This window comes from Diadema antillarum, unplaced genomic scaffold (genome assembly GCF_040938485.1).
Source record: "Diadema antillarum isolate AM-2024a unplaced genomic scaffold, OU_Dant_1.0 seq00001595_RagTag, whole genome shotgun sequence".
Taxonomy (NCBI): Eukaryota; Metazoa; Echinodermata; class Echinoidea; order Diadematoida; family Diadematidae; genus Diadema; species Diadema antillarum.
In genome coordinates this window covers 24,357-41,982 of record NW_027272311.1, presented here as the reverse complement: position 1 = coordinate 41,982, position 17,626 = coordinate 24,357, and the positions used below count along the sequence as shown (strand labels likewise).

General features: G+C 39.0%; 1 protein-coding gene across 1 annotated transcript; it reads right to left on the bottom strand.

Annotated features, from left to right (window-relative positions):
* Nucleotides 1-16,298: 16,298 nt before the first annotated feature.
* On the bottom strand, nucleotides 16,299-17,393 carry LOC139710967 (mothers against decapentaplegic homolog 6-like). The gene has a single exon (XM_071622886.1). The coding sequence runs from the start codon at nucleotides 17,391-17,393 to the stop codon at nucleotides 16,932-16,934; it is 462 nt and encodes a 153-aa protein (XP_071478987.1). The 3' UTR covers nucleotides 16,299-16,931.
* Nucleotides 17,394-17,626: the final 233 nt, after the last annotated feature.

Below are 17,626 nucleotides of genomic sequence, written 5' to 3'. Positions count from 1 at the left end.
TTATTTGATAAAAATCGGTTTTGAAATGGCTGAAAATATACAAAAACAAAATGGTCATAATAAAAGATGGGACCAACCTTTTATCAGGACCTCTTCGTTTTACTTTTTTGACAGCTAAGCCATATCAAAACCGATTTTCATAATTGTTCACCAAATAAACTTTTAATTCCTCTTAAGAATAATAATATTTCATATTATCTCGCAAAAAAACCCCCAGAATCCTCAACTCAGCCAAAACTATACCACCCCTTTAGAATATGCGATGATGCCATCACCTCACAACTTTCGCATTAGTTTGTGCACTCCATTTTCGAGTCTAAAATCTCTACAAATTACAAGCCTTCTCACCCCTAAAAGCCAATGTTGTAAGGTTATTATACAATTTAATGTAGGCCTATTACGTGACATATTTTTCTCTTTTAATGTCATGTCAGAAAGGGAATTAAAGTGAAAATATGTGCACACGTCACTTGGAGACTTACAAGTTGGTGATGCCCTTCACCTTCCAAAATTTACCAATCTTTCATGTGGTTGGAAATAATAATCATCGCTCTTTCGTGAAAATATAATGGGACTTTCGAAGTCCACAAGTTAATTTCTTTTAAAATGAAGTGATTCATCATAAGATTTCTGCCTTTCTAATGGTATGATTCAGTTTGACATGGTGACAAAATTGACTTCTGGGTGTTGTATCCCAATTTGTATGCGCGACGTACTGTGTGATGTGTACTAGTATGTGTGTGCGTGTGTTTGTGTGTGTGTTGTAATTGTTGTTGTTGATGATGTTAATTTTGTTTTGAGTGTGTGTACGTGGGTAGGTAGTTGAAGGTGTGCGTGCGTGAACTCAAGTCTCCAACGTTCTTGGCTTACTCGTCAGTGCTGATAAAATGTTTTTGTAGGAAAAATGCATCGCTGTTGTGTCGCCAACGCATTTTTGTTTCAGTCTCAAACTTGATGGTTCTGAGAAGGGCTCCTGCTGCGGTTCTAGAATAAAAGCAAACTATTAAGAGAGTAGAAAGTGTAATGCTGGAGAAGTTGCGACAGACTTTGCGACAAAACGTCAGCATCTGCAGAGTTCGGAGAAGCCAGCTCGCCCTGGCTCCCTGCCAGACTCCGATCGGGTAGGGTAAGGGACGCAGATGGGCTCATTGTCGGTCGAAGGAAGTGAAATGGACTGCGAACGTGGGTATGTTCTTTCAAAAAAGTCAAACAAAGCAAACACTTTATGAGCAAAGAAAAGAACAATAAACAAATAGACAACAAAGACATAGCTAACTGGGCGCCTCTTATTTCCTCATCAAAATGTTTCGGTAATTGAAATTGCAAAGAAACTTGGACAAATGGTGTATAGAGATGTATATTTATGCATAACTGTATACTTTTCTATCTATATTTTACTTACATTACTTATATTGTATCCACTTAGCTCTTTAGAGGCATGATTTTTCTCTGGATAGTTTCCCGTAATTCCTTTTTCACTAGATAATTGTGAAGCAGATATTACACGAAGCATCGGTTTCAATGCGGTTACCAGGCCATAATATGAATCACAATTCGTGCAAAACATAAACAGAACAACAACCCAAAAAAGACCCGAATTCGTATTCATCGATTTTGCTTTTATGTTTATAACGCTCGCATGGGATTTCAAACGAATTAATCAACTAGCGAGAGAAAGACAGTATTTAAATCTTTTCACCAGAGATCTTCCCATTAACACAAAGGCATGGTTACCATAGGGACAACTAAGGCAGGCAAACATATTTCCAAGATAGCATTTAGCAAATACAGATAAATTGAACCTCTCATAACCAGGTTCTCTGGATGGGGAAAAAAAATAGGTAATTTAAATACATTAGTAAACCGGTATTTTCAGGTTATGGTCATAATGGCAGCGCTTAATGGTGTTAATGGCAGTTTTGGTTACACCGCGGTTGTCAATAATTTTGGCTGTTGCGTGATAGAATCGTTACTCTTGAAGCTGAGGGACATTGTTTCGGATGACGATCATTGCTATTTTCACTTTCTAACTCATCCCGATGTGGGTTAAAGTGAAATTTCACCCCTTCGTTCAATTTCACCCACAGAAATAGATACAAATGGAATATAAAGTTTCATAGAAGAGCAACTAAATTAAGGTTCACGAAAAGTTAGACAAAATGCTAATGCAGTCCCTTTGTGGCAGTTTGATTGCTCGCATGCTTTCTCAGAACCGTGTTATTGGTCACAGTCAAAGTAATCATGCAGATTACAGTCATGAGGTTAATGATGCTCAGTACCGCCTTGCAAAGTCACCCTTGTGTCTGCATATAAATCGTCACTGAAATGTTTTAATTTTCTCACATGAATTGAAGAAGATAAAAATCACTCGCTTCGCACTGGATGACTGTATAACAATCGGAGCAAATGCAACGACTCAGCAATTATCATGTCTGCGTTTATGGGATTATTTTGTTGATTTTACTGATTAATTGATTACTTATTGATTGTCTCTACAATAAAAACAAAAAATCATATAACCCAATGGTTGAGTTTGTTTGTTCGTTCATTTGTTTATTCACCCTTTAACATCACAAACTAATAATAATAGTACAATGCATTTGGAGCAATAAGCTGAAGAGAAATAAATGGATTGCCCTTTATGGTCGTGCTTGTTGGTCTTCCGAGAGTCCATCAAAAATCAATGAATGAATCACACCTGGAACTTAACCATGTTAACACATTGAAATCAACAAAACTTAACGGAATTCATATCATACGAACATAATGGTGATAACAATTGTGCAACAAGTAAAGGAACGTTCAAGAGGCCCACAAGAGAACCGTCTCTCCAATCGTGACTTCTAACTATTTTCTCTACCCAAGCGCCCCCATCCCAACATAATCTGATCAATGACAAAGGATCACAACGACCAATGCGAAACATGGTTATTTATCGCGTTGTGAGCTTATGATACCTTCTCATCACCTGTTAAATGTGCATACGTGCGAATGTGATTAACGCCACTCTTTCGGGAAAAGAAAAGCGGATCTCCAAAAACTCCATGTCTTCCTTAATTTCTTGCGATGATACTAATACGGCGATTTTTTTTTTTTTTTGACTCAACTTTTTTTATGATCAATATGGAGGAGTATGTATTTCCTTTTGCAGTTTCGCTTTGATATTCCCCAATCAGCACTGCTCATGCTCGCGTTCTCTTTTGGTATCTGTACGCTTGCGTGACATTCGTTAGACGGAGTAATTATCTACAGGGCACCTGCAACATGGAAGCCTAAAGCGAGAGATTCGTGGTTTATTGTGGGCGGGGACTTCGGTTGGCTCTGCTCTAACAGCCTCGATTACCACTATCACGTAGGCCTTATGTCAATGGCAACGGCGGCGCCGGAAACTTTGGCGTCTGCAAGTTTGGTGTAGAAACGAGCATGACTTCATCTCTTGTTTCGCTACATGGTTGGAGTGTTTAATGTTTGTCTGCTTGTGTTTGTTTTCCTTATACTGTTGTTTTGGTTTGTTTTGTTGTTTCCGGACAGTGGATAGGCTTATTATACCGATGAAGTAATGCCGTTTATACGATTGAGGGAAGGACGTGAGAATGGATTTAAAGGAGAAGAAAAGTCACAGGGAATCCCCAATGATTACGTCCACTTACAATAATACAGGAAGAGAGAAAGAAATAGATATCATATTTTACACCTTGGGTGCTGACGGATGGCATATAGTATATGGCTATAAGTATAGCCCTACCTATAGGCCTACATACAACTGGTCTTGGACTTGCAGTGTAGAAATGGCACGCTGCCTTAATGACGCACGGTTTTACTGACCTTCATTTTCTAACACTAACTCTTTTCATTTGTATGTCCTGAATGTTAATTAATCACAAACACACACACACACACACACACACACACACACACATATATATATATATATATATATATATATATATATATATATATATATATATATGACAAATAAAAGAAACAAGAGATAGAAGGCTCTTTTGTGTTCGCGTACTCGGTTCAGGAGAGGAAATGAGTTGCTGAAGAGCACGTGAGGGTGGAGTTGACCGAGAGTCTAGGGTAGTGGCATAGTGACAACCTTCGAAACTGTCACAGTAATAACTGACCGTTATTTGCTCAACAAACATCCCATGCCAGAAGTTATATTCAGAGTTTTCTTATAATTCTCTCTTTTTTTAGGTCATACGCTAATTAGTGAGGTGAGATTGCAACTGTTCATTGTAGCGATCAATTAGCGAGTTCTCGTTTCTCTTTTACGCGTCTTTCCACAAAAGTGCTTTCTTCCTCTCAGTTCAAAAGTCTCGATGTGTATTAAAGGTACTGTTTACCATTGGGAGTGGTGATTTTAAAAAAAAATACATGTTCAAGCTATCATATTTGATGCATTATGTCTAGGTCAGTTGTATCACAAAACATCCTACCATATAAAAATATTGCAATAAAGTCTAAAATATAAGGAGATACCACTATTTTTCTCAATAAACCATAACTATATATAGCCGATTTATTCTAGAAACAATTCTATCGTAACTATTGGTCATATTTTGTATACCTAACATTAATTATACAGATTAATATTTTTGCATTGTTGTTTTCTATCCGTAACTCACATTTTAGAACTATTTTAAAGCACTAAAACTGGAATTTTGTTTCATCTTCAAATTGTAGATAATGCCTTTAAGAATTTTGAGCCAACGTTTCGGAGGAAGGGTAAAAGCCCTCACTCCTCTGCGAAGGGAGGGGTTCGTGACTGATCATCTTGAAACGTTATAGCCCAGGGGCGCTAACCCTTTCATGGCCGTGATCTCAGAGAACAAGATATTTACACTACAGCGTATAGGCCTGTATTATGCAGACAAGTCGCCAGTGGTGATGTGACGGTTAACGGTTCATGCTCGTCAGGATGAGCGCTAATTGCTCGTGGAAATGTCACATTTAGAACATGAATTGCACGCTGAGACGCGCTTTTGCGACGAGAGATCAGCACAGGTTTATACGGTAAGCCGATTCTTCTTAGAGACCTTTGCGACGTCTGTAAGTCGCAAATACTTTGTGTCCGCGTCGACTGCCATTTATTGATAAGCACATTATTGTAATTTATAAATATCTAAGACGATTCGATGTAATCATTATAGCTTTCTTTATTCAATTTCATTTATTAATTGTCCATAAAATCTCTTCATGAATCAAGTGACATACTTAGTTACACATACATAAAAAACACCTTTGAAAACGAAATACAAGAGGTAATAAAAACACGTATCAAATAGTTTCACACACACATTAAAAACACATTAATAGGTGACGCTGCTCAGTGGCGACACGTTTTAAGTGACACTTATTGGCTTCATGTAGCGTTGTGTTTCCTCGCAGCAAAGTGATTAAAATCACGCCGTAAAGTATGTTTCATAAATGGGACGAGGAAAGGAATAATAATAATATGAGAAAACCAAAGAAACAATAAACTCATAAATACCAAACACTCAAAGAAATCAAACCTCTCTCTCCCTCTTTCATTATTACGTCATTATTTTTCTTCTTATTTTCTCTATCTTATTATTCTCTAGTCTTTCTCTCTCTTTCCAACGCCTGAACACCGAAGCTCCGTCACGTCACGCTCTTGGAGTGATGCTTAGATCCAATGCTTGATCCAATGCTATGACACATACATTAATTTCAGTAAAGGGCAGCATGTTAACATTGAAAATGCTCAATGTACAACCTGATTGGTTGAAGAAACAAGAGAGTCGAGAAGAGAGACTGCTCGGTGGGAGGTATAGTCCAACTAGAGTGGCATAAAAACTCGTGTGATTAGCGCCCTCTATCAACCGTTTGTCCACCTATTGGTCGGGCACGTAATTAAGGCACGGACTGTCGCGGCCGTAATTAAAGTGATCAATTAGACGTATAGGGGGGAAATTGTGCTAGTCATATTAATCCCCCGTGAAGTTTTATTACAGCAATCTGTGGGCAAATTCTGGAAGACTTAGCGAGAAACTAGGTCTCTGAGAACATCATTGTGTGTCTCCCATACACACAATGATCAAAACACACACGAACCACATCAGTGGTAGCCGCTTACAACAAGCACATACCAATTCCCGAGCCAAGTAATTCGTTCCCTACAAACATCGTCCTTGACATTAATATCAGCAGTCATTACGGTTTCTTGTTAGCATCAATGACAGCTTTCTTTTTCCGAGCGTGCGAAGACGATTAAAGGTGTACATTAAAAAAAAGGAAATGCAAATGAGAGCATTCTCTAATGAGAGTGTGATGGTTTTGTCTCCAGTTATCTTGCTATCTATTCTTTTTTTCTCTTTGCAGAAATTACCAAGGGAATACGATATTTTTCGACTGAATAAGGATAATCAGTTTCTATCTATACATAAGCCATGTAATTTTTATATCTGTTGAAAACAACAACCAAACAAGCCTATACGCTACCCCGTCCAACCCTCTTACCCACTCCCCATCCCTCTCCTTTCCTCCCCCCCCCCCCGTTTTTGCGCACCCCCCCCCCCCCACTTTCTAAAGCTAGAGTGCATCTTTTCAGGATTGCAGTGCCAGTCGTGTCGTATCTGGGGGGACATTATTTCCGCTTCCGTTGGTGCATCGCCATTCCACCACGGGCATTCGACTCCACTTCGTGTCGCCAACCTCCGTCCATCCGCCTGGCCGAATTCCTGCCTTCGCGCTGCTGTTAGTCTATTTCCAGACACAAGTTCCAACAAAGTATTTCGATGAATATTGATCGTTTGCGCTCAGAGATTCCTAACTGAACTTGTACTAAGGTCTAATTACTTACACATACAACACGTAAGCACATACATACATGTAATATATGTACGTATGCATGTATGTATGCATATTATATGATCATAATAGGCTATATTTATTTTGGTACATGTACCACTTTTATATGTCACGTGATCACACGGCACCATCGAATGGGCATTTAGAATGCATGTGATTATATATATATATATATATATATATATATATATGTAATATATATAGTGCACTTAGAATGTGCGCACATTTCCAATATCATCATAGTTTCAATATTTTGACAACGATGATGTAAGACAGATTAAAAGGGCTGTAAAACCGATGTTTTATCTGCATAATCACATGTGTATCAATTACTAATTTCGTGAATCCGTATCAACAGAAGAATCACAATAATCATGAATGCCCCCAATATTTCCAACATAATTTTGGTGATAACTGATAGCCTTTTATTTCTTATTATTATGGTGTAAACAATAAACCTGCTCTCTTTAAAACAATCAAGGCAAAGTGAATTTTTCCCATGATGAGAGGAGGCTTATTTTTAGAAAAACGAAAATGTTTGGGTACTTTCACTTTTGAGTGGTGGAAAAAGGAATTTTCAAAAACAGGATAAATGTGAACTTAAATTGGCTCACGTGATAAATCAGTATGACAAATAAAATCTTAAAACAGATATTTTCAACAGTCTCTATTTGCGTTCTGGTTCATGACACAAGGTACAAAATTTACAACAAATTAATAAACCAAATCAGTGATCCTTCCCATCCCACTTCATCTGGAGAAAAAAAAATAGAAAAACAATAATCATTACAGAATACACGATCCAGAGAGGCAAATGCGTATGAAGACGCTCCAGTGCAAACTTGCTGTGCGGTCTGAAAAGAGGCTAATGCTGAGGACACCATTCTGCCTCCACCCGATCGCCATTATGTCGATGACCTCCTGAAAGCGAGACGGAGGCGTCGCCAGGGTCAATGCTCAATACAGCGTAGTATCGCATTTTCTCTCTCTCTTTCCCTCTCTCTTCCCATCTCTCGTCTTGCTTTCTTCCCCTGTTTTTCTCCTTACAACTCCTCATTACACTTTAGCGCACATGTGGCGTCGCAGGCCTTTTTTTTAATGCCTGCGTCATTTAAAGGGAAATGCAAAGAAGGGGAAAAGCGACAGAATATTTAATGTGCACGGCTATAGATAGGCAGATAACAGAGAAAGGAATGACATATAGGCCCTAAACCGTTATGCCTATCATCAAAGGACCACTACATTGGGATCAGCAACGTTTATATACTCCACCTGCAGTGTTAAATGAAGACATTTAGGTTTCATTTGTTTCTTTGCGTGGTGTTTGTTTGTTTGTTTGTTTGTTTGTTTGTTTGTTCGTTCGATGTTTGGTATGCAATGTGATTGACACACACACACACACACACACACAAAATTCAGTGTTTTGCTTAATATACTATAGTAGGTGCTTAGTATGATAGTGGGAATAACAAAAATTTGAGTATGGATGGCATATGTTACTATCATCGAAACATCGATATATTCGCTCATGTGTGGTTTGTGTCTGTGTATGTCTGTATGTGTACGTCTGTCTGTCTGTGTGTATGTCCGCGTGTCTGTGTCTGTGCGTGCTTATGTTTGTATCTTCTTTACTTAAGTGTTTAGTCATCTCACCCGAGCGATGAACAGTAACATTTTCTCAGTTTCCAAAAGCGTTTAGCAATGGAAATATAGATGATAAAATGGCATAATATTATCTTGAGAGGACGCCACCTACTGTATAAAGGCATGAGGCAGGCGTCAATGCGTGCATGTCTCATGTTGTGTGAAGGGAGTGAAGGCGGCCCATAATAATGAATGTTCTTCCTCCATACACTAAAGGTGGATAGGATGAAAGAGGGGAAGAGTTGCAGAAGAGGGATGGAAGAAAAAGAACATAAAGAGGGAGAGAGAAGGAAAGAGAGAGGGGGAGGGGAAGAGGAAGAGGGAGAGGGAGGGAGGGAGGGGGAGGGAGCGATAGAAGAAGAAGAAGAAGAAGAATGGAGGTATAAGAACGAATAAAAGAAGGACGTTGAGAGCCGGCGCAAACAGGCGGGGAGAAAAGACCATCACGGCGACGCCGGTATACACGCAGTCGCTGATAAAGTCTTTATCTCGTCACATAAATCCTCTCCTTCTCTGACAGTAATCCTCGCAAATACAAACAGACAGCACCGATTATCTGCCATTCTTGGAGCCCTCTAAATAAAAAAAAAAGAAAAAAAGAAGAAGACAAAACTCCTCAGAAACAGAACGGGAAAGCTAGAGGAAGAATACGCATACAGAGAGGGAGAGAGAGAGAGAGAGAGAGAAGAAAAGAAGACCCTAAATGAAGCCAGAACAATCACACGTCTGACAATCCTGTCTCAATTCAACGTCACATTTCCGCGCATATCAGTGTTTAGCTGTTCTGCTCGTTTCTTTACCGTTACAAAGGCGTGCGGGAAAATGGGATGATCAATCACCGATACTCTTCTTTCTGGTGTAATATAGCGCAAGTTACTTTCAGAAACGTGATTATTTCAGTCGTGACGTATTTCTTCCACACCACAAGATCGTAAAGAATTAGTTTTCAGTACTTGATTTCACTATCAACCACCCCCACCCCGAACTCCTTCACTAACAAACAAAAAGACGGACAAACATAATCTAATCAGGCACTGGGTCATAACATAGTACGAGATATCGGTAATAGTATTGTTATCTGACGAGGACTTTTTACATGTGTATGTTTTTGCACGATTTATATACGAACATGCATACACAAAATTATTGTAGTATTCAATCACAGAGTGAGTCATATATATGTTTGTGTGTATGTGTGTGTTATGATATAATATACATGAGTGAATGGAAATATGTAAGCCTATAACTGCTGCTCTCTTTATTCACACAAATAGCAGGTCTATGTAATATACACACATTACAGCACACACGCAAACACAATGTGATTATGACAACCTTGTGAGTGCGTATTATGAGTGTGTTTGTGCGTATGGTTGTTCATGACGTTTGTGTGTTTATGTTTGATGCAATATTCATAACTGTTTATACGCTTATTTAACAGGGAGTCACACAAACTCGCTAAAACACACACACACACACATAGACACATACACACATACGCACACAGAGCAAGACAAAAATCAACCGAACACAAGGGAGCACTTACCTGTGCAATCAAGCAGAGGGCATACGGCCACTTACGTAATAAGGAGGTGATCTGGTATTTACCTCTGCGAGTCAACATTATTCCAAATACTAGTAATATCCCGGCTCGTTTTGCGCCAGTGCTCGTGCATTGCTTCGACGTTACACATTAACTCAATGGACTGCCAGTCTCGCAAGATAATGGTAAATACGCGGCTTAGTCTCACAAATTATGTCTGGTCGAATGCAGCAAATAGCACTAAAATCATCTTGACTAGAGATCCTCACTGACTTTGAAAGACTTATCCAGTGGTGGAAGAATTCGAGCTGGAGAGAAAAAGGTTAAAGGTACAGTTTACTTTTGGGAGCAGTGATTTAAATTATTTTAAAGATATCACATATGATGCATATGTGTAGGTCTGTTGTATCACAAAACATCCTACCATATAAAATTTTCGCAATAAAGCCTAAAATATAAGGAGATGTCGGTATTTTTCTCAATAAACCATAACTGTAGACGGTTTAGTCTGGAAGCATTCTTATCATAACTATTGTTCACATTTTGTGTATTTAACAATACTTAACATCAATTATCCAGATTCAGATTTTTACAGTGGTTGTTTCTGTCCCTAACTCAGACTTTAGAACTATTTTAAAGCACTAATGCTGGGTTTTTGTTTCATCTGCAAATGGTAAATTACACCTTTAAGGAGAGAACGCCCATTTCTATTGATGAATTTCCCCCTTCCCCATTACTGCCGCATTTTCGACCCTTCCTACTGCCCAAATCCTCATTATAAGACACTAGCTCCATGATATATCATTCAGTAGAAGGTTGAAATAAAAGAAGCTGCAGAGAGCCGTGAAGAGAGCACATTAATAATGAAATTGATCAAGCAAGGCGTCAAGAAAGGCAATAATAACCCAGGTTTTCCGCCGAATAGTAGTGAAACATAGTGTCATTTAGCTTGTTTTATCTATCTAAAACAATATAGGCCTACATAATAGTATAAATAGATAGATAGATTGATACATACATACATACATACATACATACATACATACATACATAGAAAGATAGACAGATAGATGTAAAGATAGATAGATAGATAGATAGATAGACAGATAGATAGATAGACAGATAGATAGATAGATAGATAGATAGGTAGGTAGATAGACAGATAGATAGATAGATAGATAGATAGATAGATGATAGGTAGGTAGATAGATGGATAGATAGATAGATAGATAGACACATACATACATACATACATACATACATACATACATACATACATACATACATACATACATAGACGGATGGACGGATAGATAGAGATAGACACATGTATAGGTAGAATTATTAGAAATATAGATAATATAGGTAGATAGATAGAAATGGATAGGTAGGTAGATAGATAGATAGATAGATAGATAGATAGATAGATAGACAGATAGATAGATAGGTAGGTAGGTAGATAAAGATATAAATAGACAGAAATGGATAAGTAGATATCCCATTTGCTCTTTGCTCATTTTTCCACTAATAGATAGATACATAGATGGATAGCCGGATGGATAGATAGATGGATAGATAGATATCCAGCACTTGTGATGACACCCGATACCCTCTATAGAAGTAGAACTGGTAGAAAGTTGTTTTGGTAGACTCAAGTATTTCAGGAGCCAACTCGTTGTGCTTGAGGATCTTGGGCCTTGAAGCGTCTCCCATTATATCATGTGATTTTATGTGAAATGGAGCAGAATTTTCCTCTTTCGGAAGTGTATCAATGAGAAGATTCGGAGGTTTTTTTCGTAAAGAGAAAGAGATGAGTGGAGACGGATTTCGAAAAGAGACAGAGATGAGTGGAGATGAACCATCACTGCAGGTTTTATTTGTTAAAAGTTTGAAGAATTAGACACAGAGTGTGTAATGATTACACCAAGCATGGGGCTACTATACATACATTGTTTACATAAAGGCAGGGATGCCAAGTTCAAAAAATTTTTATGAGTGAGATTTTCATGACTCGGCATCTTGGCGAGCGAATGTGCGCGCGAGCGAGGGTGTGGGAGGGGTCCCCCCCCCCCCCTGTGGTCTCCCACGGTAGGGAGCTTTTTCAATTTTTCGCTCTTAATGATGCGACCAGGTGCATACTTAAGTGGCTATTTTCTACTTATTTTGAAAGACAAAAGGAAAATATACCTTCAATTGCAACTATCATCTTAATTTTTTTGAGCTATGCTCATTATTATAGGCCCAAGTTGCAGACTTCGCCCGATGCGTGAGAAAAATGGGTGCCATGCGTGAGATCGTGAGACGGCCCCTAAATGCTCGAGTCTCACGCAGAATGCGTGAGACTTGGTAGCTCTGGAAAGGAGCTTTCTCTCATAACACATATCGGGTGTAAGGTTACATTACAGTATACTCCATAAATGGCTAAGAGAGCTGCGATGTATGCAGGCCCATATAAAAAGTGAAAAGACATCAGATACACCTTTTAACATGAAGTTTATGCAAAGTTTTCACAAGGTAACCGATAGATCAATGTTGTAAAAGTCAGGTCACTGACATTACTGAAAACAATTGGCTTACGAAAAAATTATACTAGTAAATAAGCATAGCCCTGTACATGTATGTACACTTATCGCAGGGCGCCAACTCTCACTCATTGAGAGTGAGACTCACTCATTTTGGTCCTTTCTCACTCTAAAACTTTATTTCATTTGCATGCATTTCTATTGATCTCACTCATTTTGACTCCTAAATTATAGCATTGGCCTATGGGAGTCTCACTCTCAACTAGTTTCCAATGTTGGCAGCCTTGTTATCGTTATCGTATGTTTCATATTTGTTTGTTTGCTTCGCAGCTTGGTGGTTTTATTTTTCGTCGCCTTCCTGGTGCCATTGTAATCTTCGGCACACGTGATTTGTAATGTTTAGCTTCTTAAGTAGTTAGTTTAGTAGTTAAGTTTTAGTTGGTAGATTGATAAGTTAGCTTCTAAACCATCGAGCATTCGTTCGTCTTTACTCGCGCTACTACGGGCCCGTTCTAAACATGATCTGTCGCATGATGTACAGTCCGGCTTATAGACATCGATGTATGGTTACTATAATTGTGTTGGTTGATCAGTGTCTTGCGATAATGATTGGGCCAGTTCCGTATCAGGACACACCAGACTCATGAAATTCCGAGGAAACAGAATGGAAACGGGAGGCATAAATAGCGCGAGGGTGAGGGGAAAGGGGGGGGGGGGGGGGGGTGGACAAACAAAGAAAAACCAAACCCAGATTGGTGACACGAGGGAGTAACATCGCTAAAAAGAAAGGCTTTTTTTCTCTCTCTCTCTCTTTTTCCGTCGGTCGGGGCGACTGGGTCCGCTCGGCAGGTCGCGAGTCGGCTTGGCACCAGGGAGGCTGGGCTGTATGAATGGGAGCGATCTAGGGGAACCGCCGCCCGAGTTCCAAGTCTCTCTCCTCAACTCTCTCCCTCCCTCTTTCCTACTTCCTCCCTCAGTTTTTTTTTTTCCCCTCATTATCATTAAAGTCGTCCGCCTGAAAAGAAGTCGCCAGGCCCGAGTTGGTCACCCAAACAGCTAAAAAGTATTCAAAGAAACCATTACTGTACGGCGAGAGAGAGGGAGGGCTAGTCAGTCGCCTCTTGTTGTCTACACGAGCCACTGGTCATGAATGCATTCCCGTTCCACGCAAGTGAGCTCCCGTCTCTCCCGAACGCCAAGAACAAAAAGAAAGGGGAAAAAGAAAGGGAATGAAAAAGAAAAGGAAAAACAAGACATACTCGACATGCGGATTATGAAGTTACTGGGTTGGTGTCAGACACTGAGAGAGAGGGGATAGACGTGCCCACTCTCTGGCCAGCTGACCAGCCCCCGAAGGGGCGAGGCAAGAAGGGCAGGTACAGACTGACACAGGGACAGGCAGATACCCAGCTTTCATCATACAGATAAATGGAGACAGACAAACAGACAGACAGATAAATTGATAATAAATACAGACAGACAGAGATAGATAGATAGATAGATAGATAGATAGATAGATAGATAGATAGATAGATAGATAGATAGATAGATAGATAGATAGATAGATAGACAGATAATATACCCCTATAGATGGACAGAGGGATGGATGGAGATAGATAGGCCTATATGACAGATACACTTTAGATCAGAATATTTCTTTTTTTAATTAAACAAAGAAAAGAGTGAAACCAATGACAAGGCTAGGGACACACAAAAGAAAGATATTCAGCTGTTTCATGTAATCTTGTCCATTGGCGTTGTTTACTGAAAGTTACCAGAGTTTCATAGACAAGAGTGAATTTCAGGAGAAATTACCAAAAGTAGACTATACTGATTAAATAGGTGAGCATGTAAATTTACCTTCATGGAATATGTATCATGATTATTTTCTATTTGGGCAAACACACACACACACACACACACACACACACACCAGAAAACAGGACACATGTAGGCCCTTTTAACTGTGTAAAGTTTGTCCTTGGGTAGCTTTTAGTTTTACATTGGAACGTTGCTTGTGCATGTTTTATGATGTCATCTCTTGTATGACAAAGAAAAGGCAAGCTTATAATATTTGTGAGAACGCATCACAACCAGTCTTCTCATCCTCTCCTCGTGCTCCCATGAAGTTGACTAGAAACTGCAGTTTTGAACATCATCAATGCAAAACTTTTTGGAATCGGCCGATTAGTCAACCTGAAGGCAGTCTAAAAAAGATGCCATACTCTATCATGCAAGATTTTTTTTAGTATTCAATGAATACATGTACTAGTATCTTAAAAGCCACAGGAGGAGCTGGTTTAGCTTCCACATTGTTTCAAGTAGGCATGAACTTTTGAGATGACTGGTTACTATTCTTGTAAAACACACCAGCAACTTACTCCACCCAGCACAACTTCTGTCATTGGATACCACAAAGTGCATCATCAAAAGTGCATCGGAGTGAAGTAACCATCCGGACAGTTATATTCACAAACACACACACACACGGACATACATACACGCACACTACATCTCTCTTCAGCCCTATGCATGTTAACTTAATACAATGTACACACTGTATTATGTATTAAAACCGAGAATTAAGCAATATGGACGGCAAATTCTCGGATGGTATCACTATCATAGCTATTATCAATGCCTTTATACCTATTTTTAAGCAACAGCAAAGACTGTTGCCTATTTCTCACCCTCAGAATCCCTTTCCAAACCTATGTTACAGGGATGGTATAGTTTTGGTTGAGATGAGATTTCAGGTTTCCAACTTTTTGTGAGATAATGGGAAACATCTTATAAAATATTAAAGAGCATACAATTCCAAGTATATTTGATGGAAATTGATTTTGAAACGGCTGAGATATCCAAAAACAAAGAGGTCCTACTGAAAGGCTGGACCCAACTTTTATTAGAACCACTCTGTTATACTTTGTTTTTTTTAATATACATCTCAGTCATTTCAAAATGATTAAATTCCTCTTCGAATTGTATGTCGTTTCATATTTCATATACACGAAAGTGGTTTCTACTCATCTCGCAAAACATTAAAATCTGAATCCCCATCTCAACCAACACTGTAACATCTCTTTAATGCTATTTGAGTTTCGTACTACACCTTACTCAATAGACATTTGCGATTATTTTATGTTCTTTACAGATACACTTGTACTTGCTAAGTAAACAATGCCTCTGAATAAAAAATGAGCTCTAGAAAATAAATACAAATATTACATTTCTTCCACAACCTTCCAGGTGTTTAAGTTATGATTTTACATGAGCGTATATCATAAATTATGCAAATTTCCCATTAAGAAGTTTGATGTGGAAATTTGATGTGTGTGATGTGTGAATTGAAATGGTTTTATCACAAGGCTTAAGTTACAGATGTAAAGAATAGACCAGGAGTTTAAAGGCATAATTTACCACTTGCAGATGTAACAAAAACCCAGCATTAGTGCTTTGAAATAGTTCTGAAATGTGAGTTAGGCACAGAAACAACCATTGTAAAAATTTGAATCCGTATAATCAATGTTAAGTATTGTTAAATACACAAAATGTGAACAAGAGTTATAATAAAAATGTTTCCAGACTAAACCGTCTACAGTTATGGTTTATAGAGAAAAATACTGATATCTCCTTATATTTTAGGCTTTATTGCGAAAATTTTATATGGTAGGATGTTTTGTGATACAACATACCTACACATATACATCAAATGTGATATCTTGAAAATTTTTTAAATCACTGCTCCCAAAGGTACACTGGACCTTTAATATCTTTCAACATCCATACTCCAACCAGGGAGTGGAAGTTTCCAGGGAGGTGGAAGTTTCCACCTCCCTGCTCCAACATCATACACATCAACTCTCAGTCAGTGATCATTGACAATCAGCTATACAAAAGGAAAACACTTCGTACAAAATGGATTTCATTCATGGTGCGTATTAATGAGTTTATTAATTCAATACCATATCTTTTTTTTAATCTCTTTTGTCATTTGTCATAGTTTTTTTTCAGGTATAAAACAGTAACTTTGTCTGTACATGGACAACACTGAAACGTGTTACAAACATGTATTCAGAATGGGAACATGTCTCGAATCAAACAGAGGTATATGCTGAATGAAAGAAAGTGTATCTGGGGGGAAAAAAAGAAACAAAACATGGGGAGAGTGAAAAGCAGATACTCATTATCGAACTTGAAAGAAAAGAAATGGAGGGGAAGGTGTTGGAGAGAGTATACAATAAATTGAATGAACTAATGCATGGCACCATAAATTACAATCGTAAAAACGAGTCCATATGTACAGGTATTATAATATATAATATATATAATATAAAATATTATATTAGATCTAAAAGTAATATACTGCGTCGTCATCGTCATCACCGTGGCGATGGTGCTGTCATGATGAGTTCAATCCAGCAGGGACATGATGTAATGAATGGGCGCGAGTAGTGCGGACCCCACCCTTTGATGAAGCTGATTCGTATTGAGTTCAAGTTCACAGGACCGTCGGGCGGCTCCGACTTCCGCTGCAACAGCTCTAACATCTTGGACTTGGCGTGGTCGTAGATCATGATGGAGAAGCCCGGCGCGAGCTTGTGCACCGTGTAGGTGCGGGAGTGCGGCAGGTCCAGAGCGGGCGAGTTCACGAATAAGGCATAGTCACTCCGGTTGTAGATCCAGACCCCGTCGTCCTCGCGGCTCATCGTGAGCCCGTAGCCGATCTTGGGCTGGGTGGGGGGTTCGGGCCGGCCCTCTCTGCCAAGTAGCCGCAGGCACAGTCCGTCCCCATGAGGTAGGTCATAGAAAATATTTACAGAGTCAGTGAATACAGAGTACATGGGACCAACACGAGTCCTCTCCTCCCAATAGGCCACATGACACCAGTGTCTCCGGCCACCATCGTTTGCATCCACACCTGCAGAAACAAAGAACAAAGAGTGGGTGGCCACGTCATTAGTACACCAAGTCTTCATTTTCACATACAAACAGGCAGCCCAGATGCCTACAAATTTTTTAATTTACAGAGTACAATGTGCCCATAAAATCTTAGTTTTCAATGAAATATCCTCAT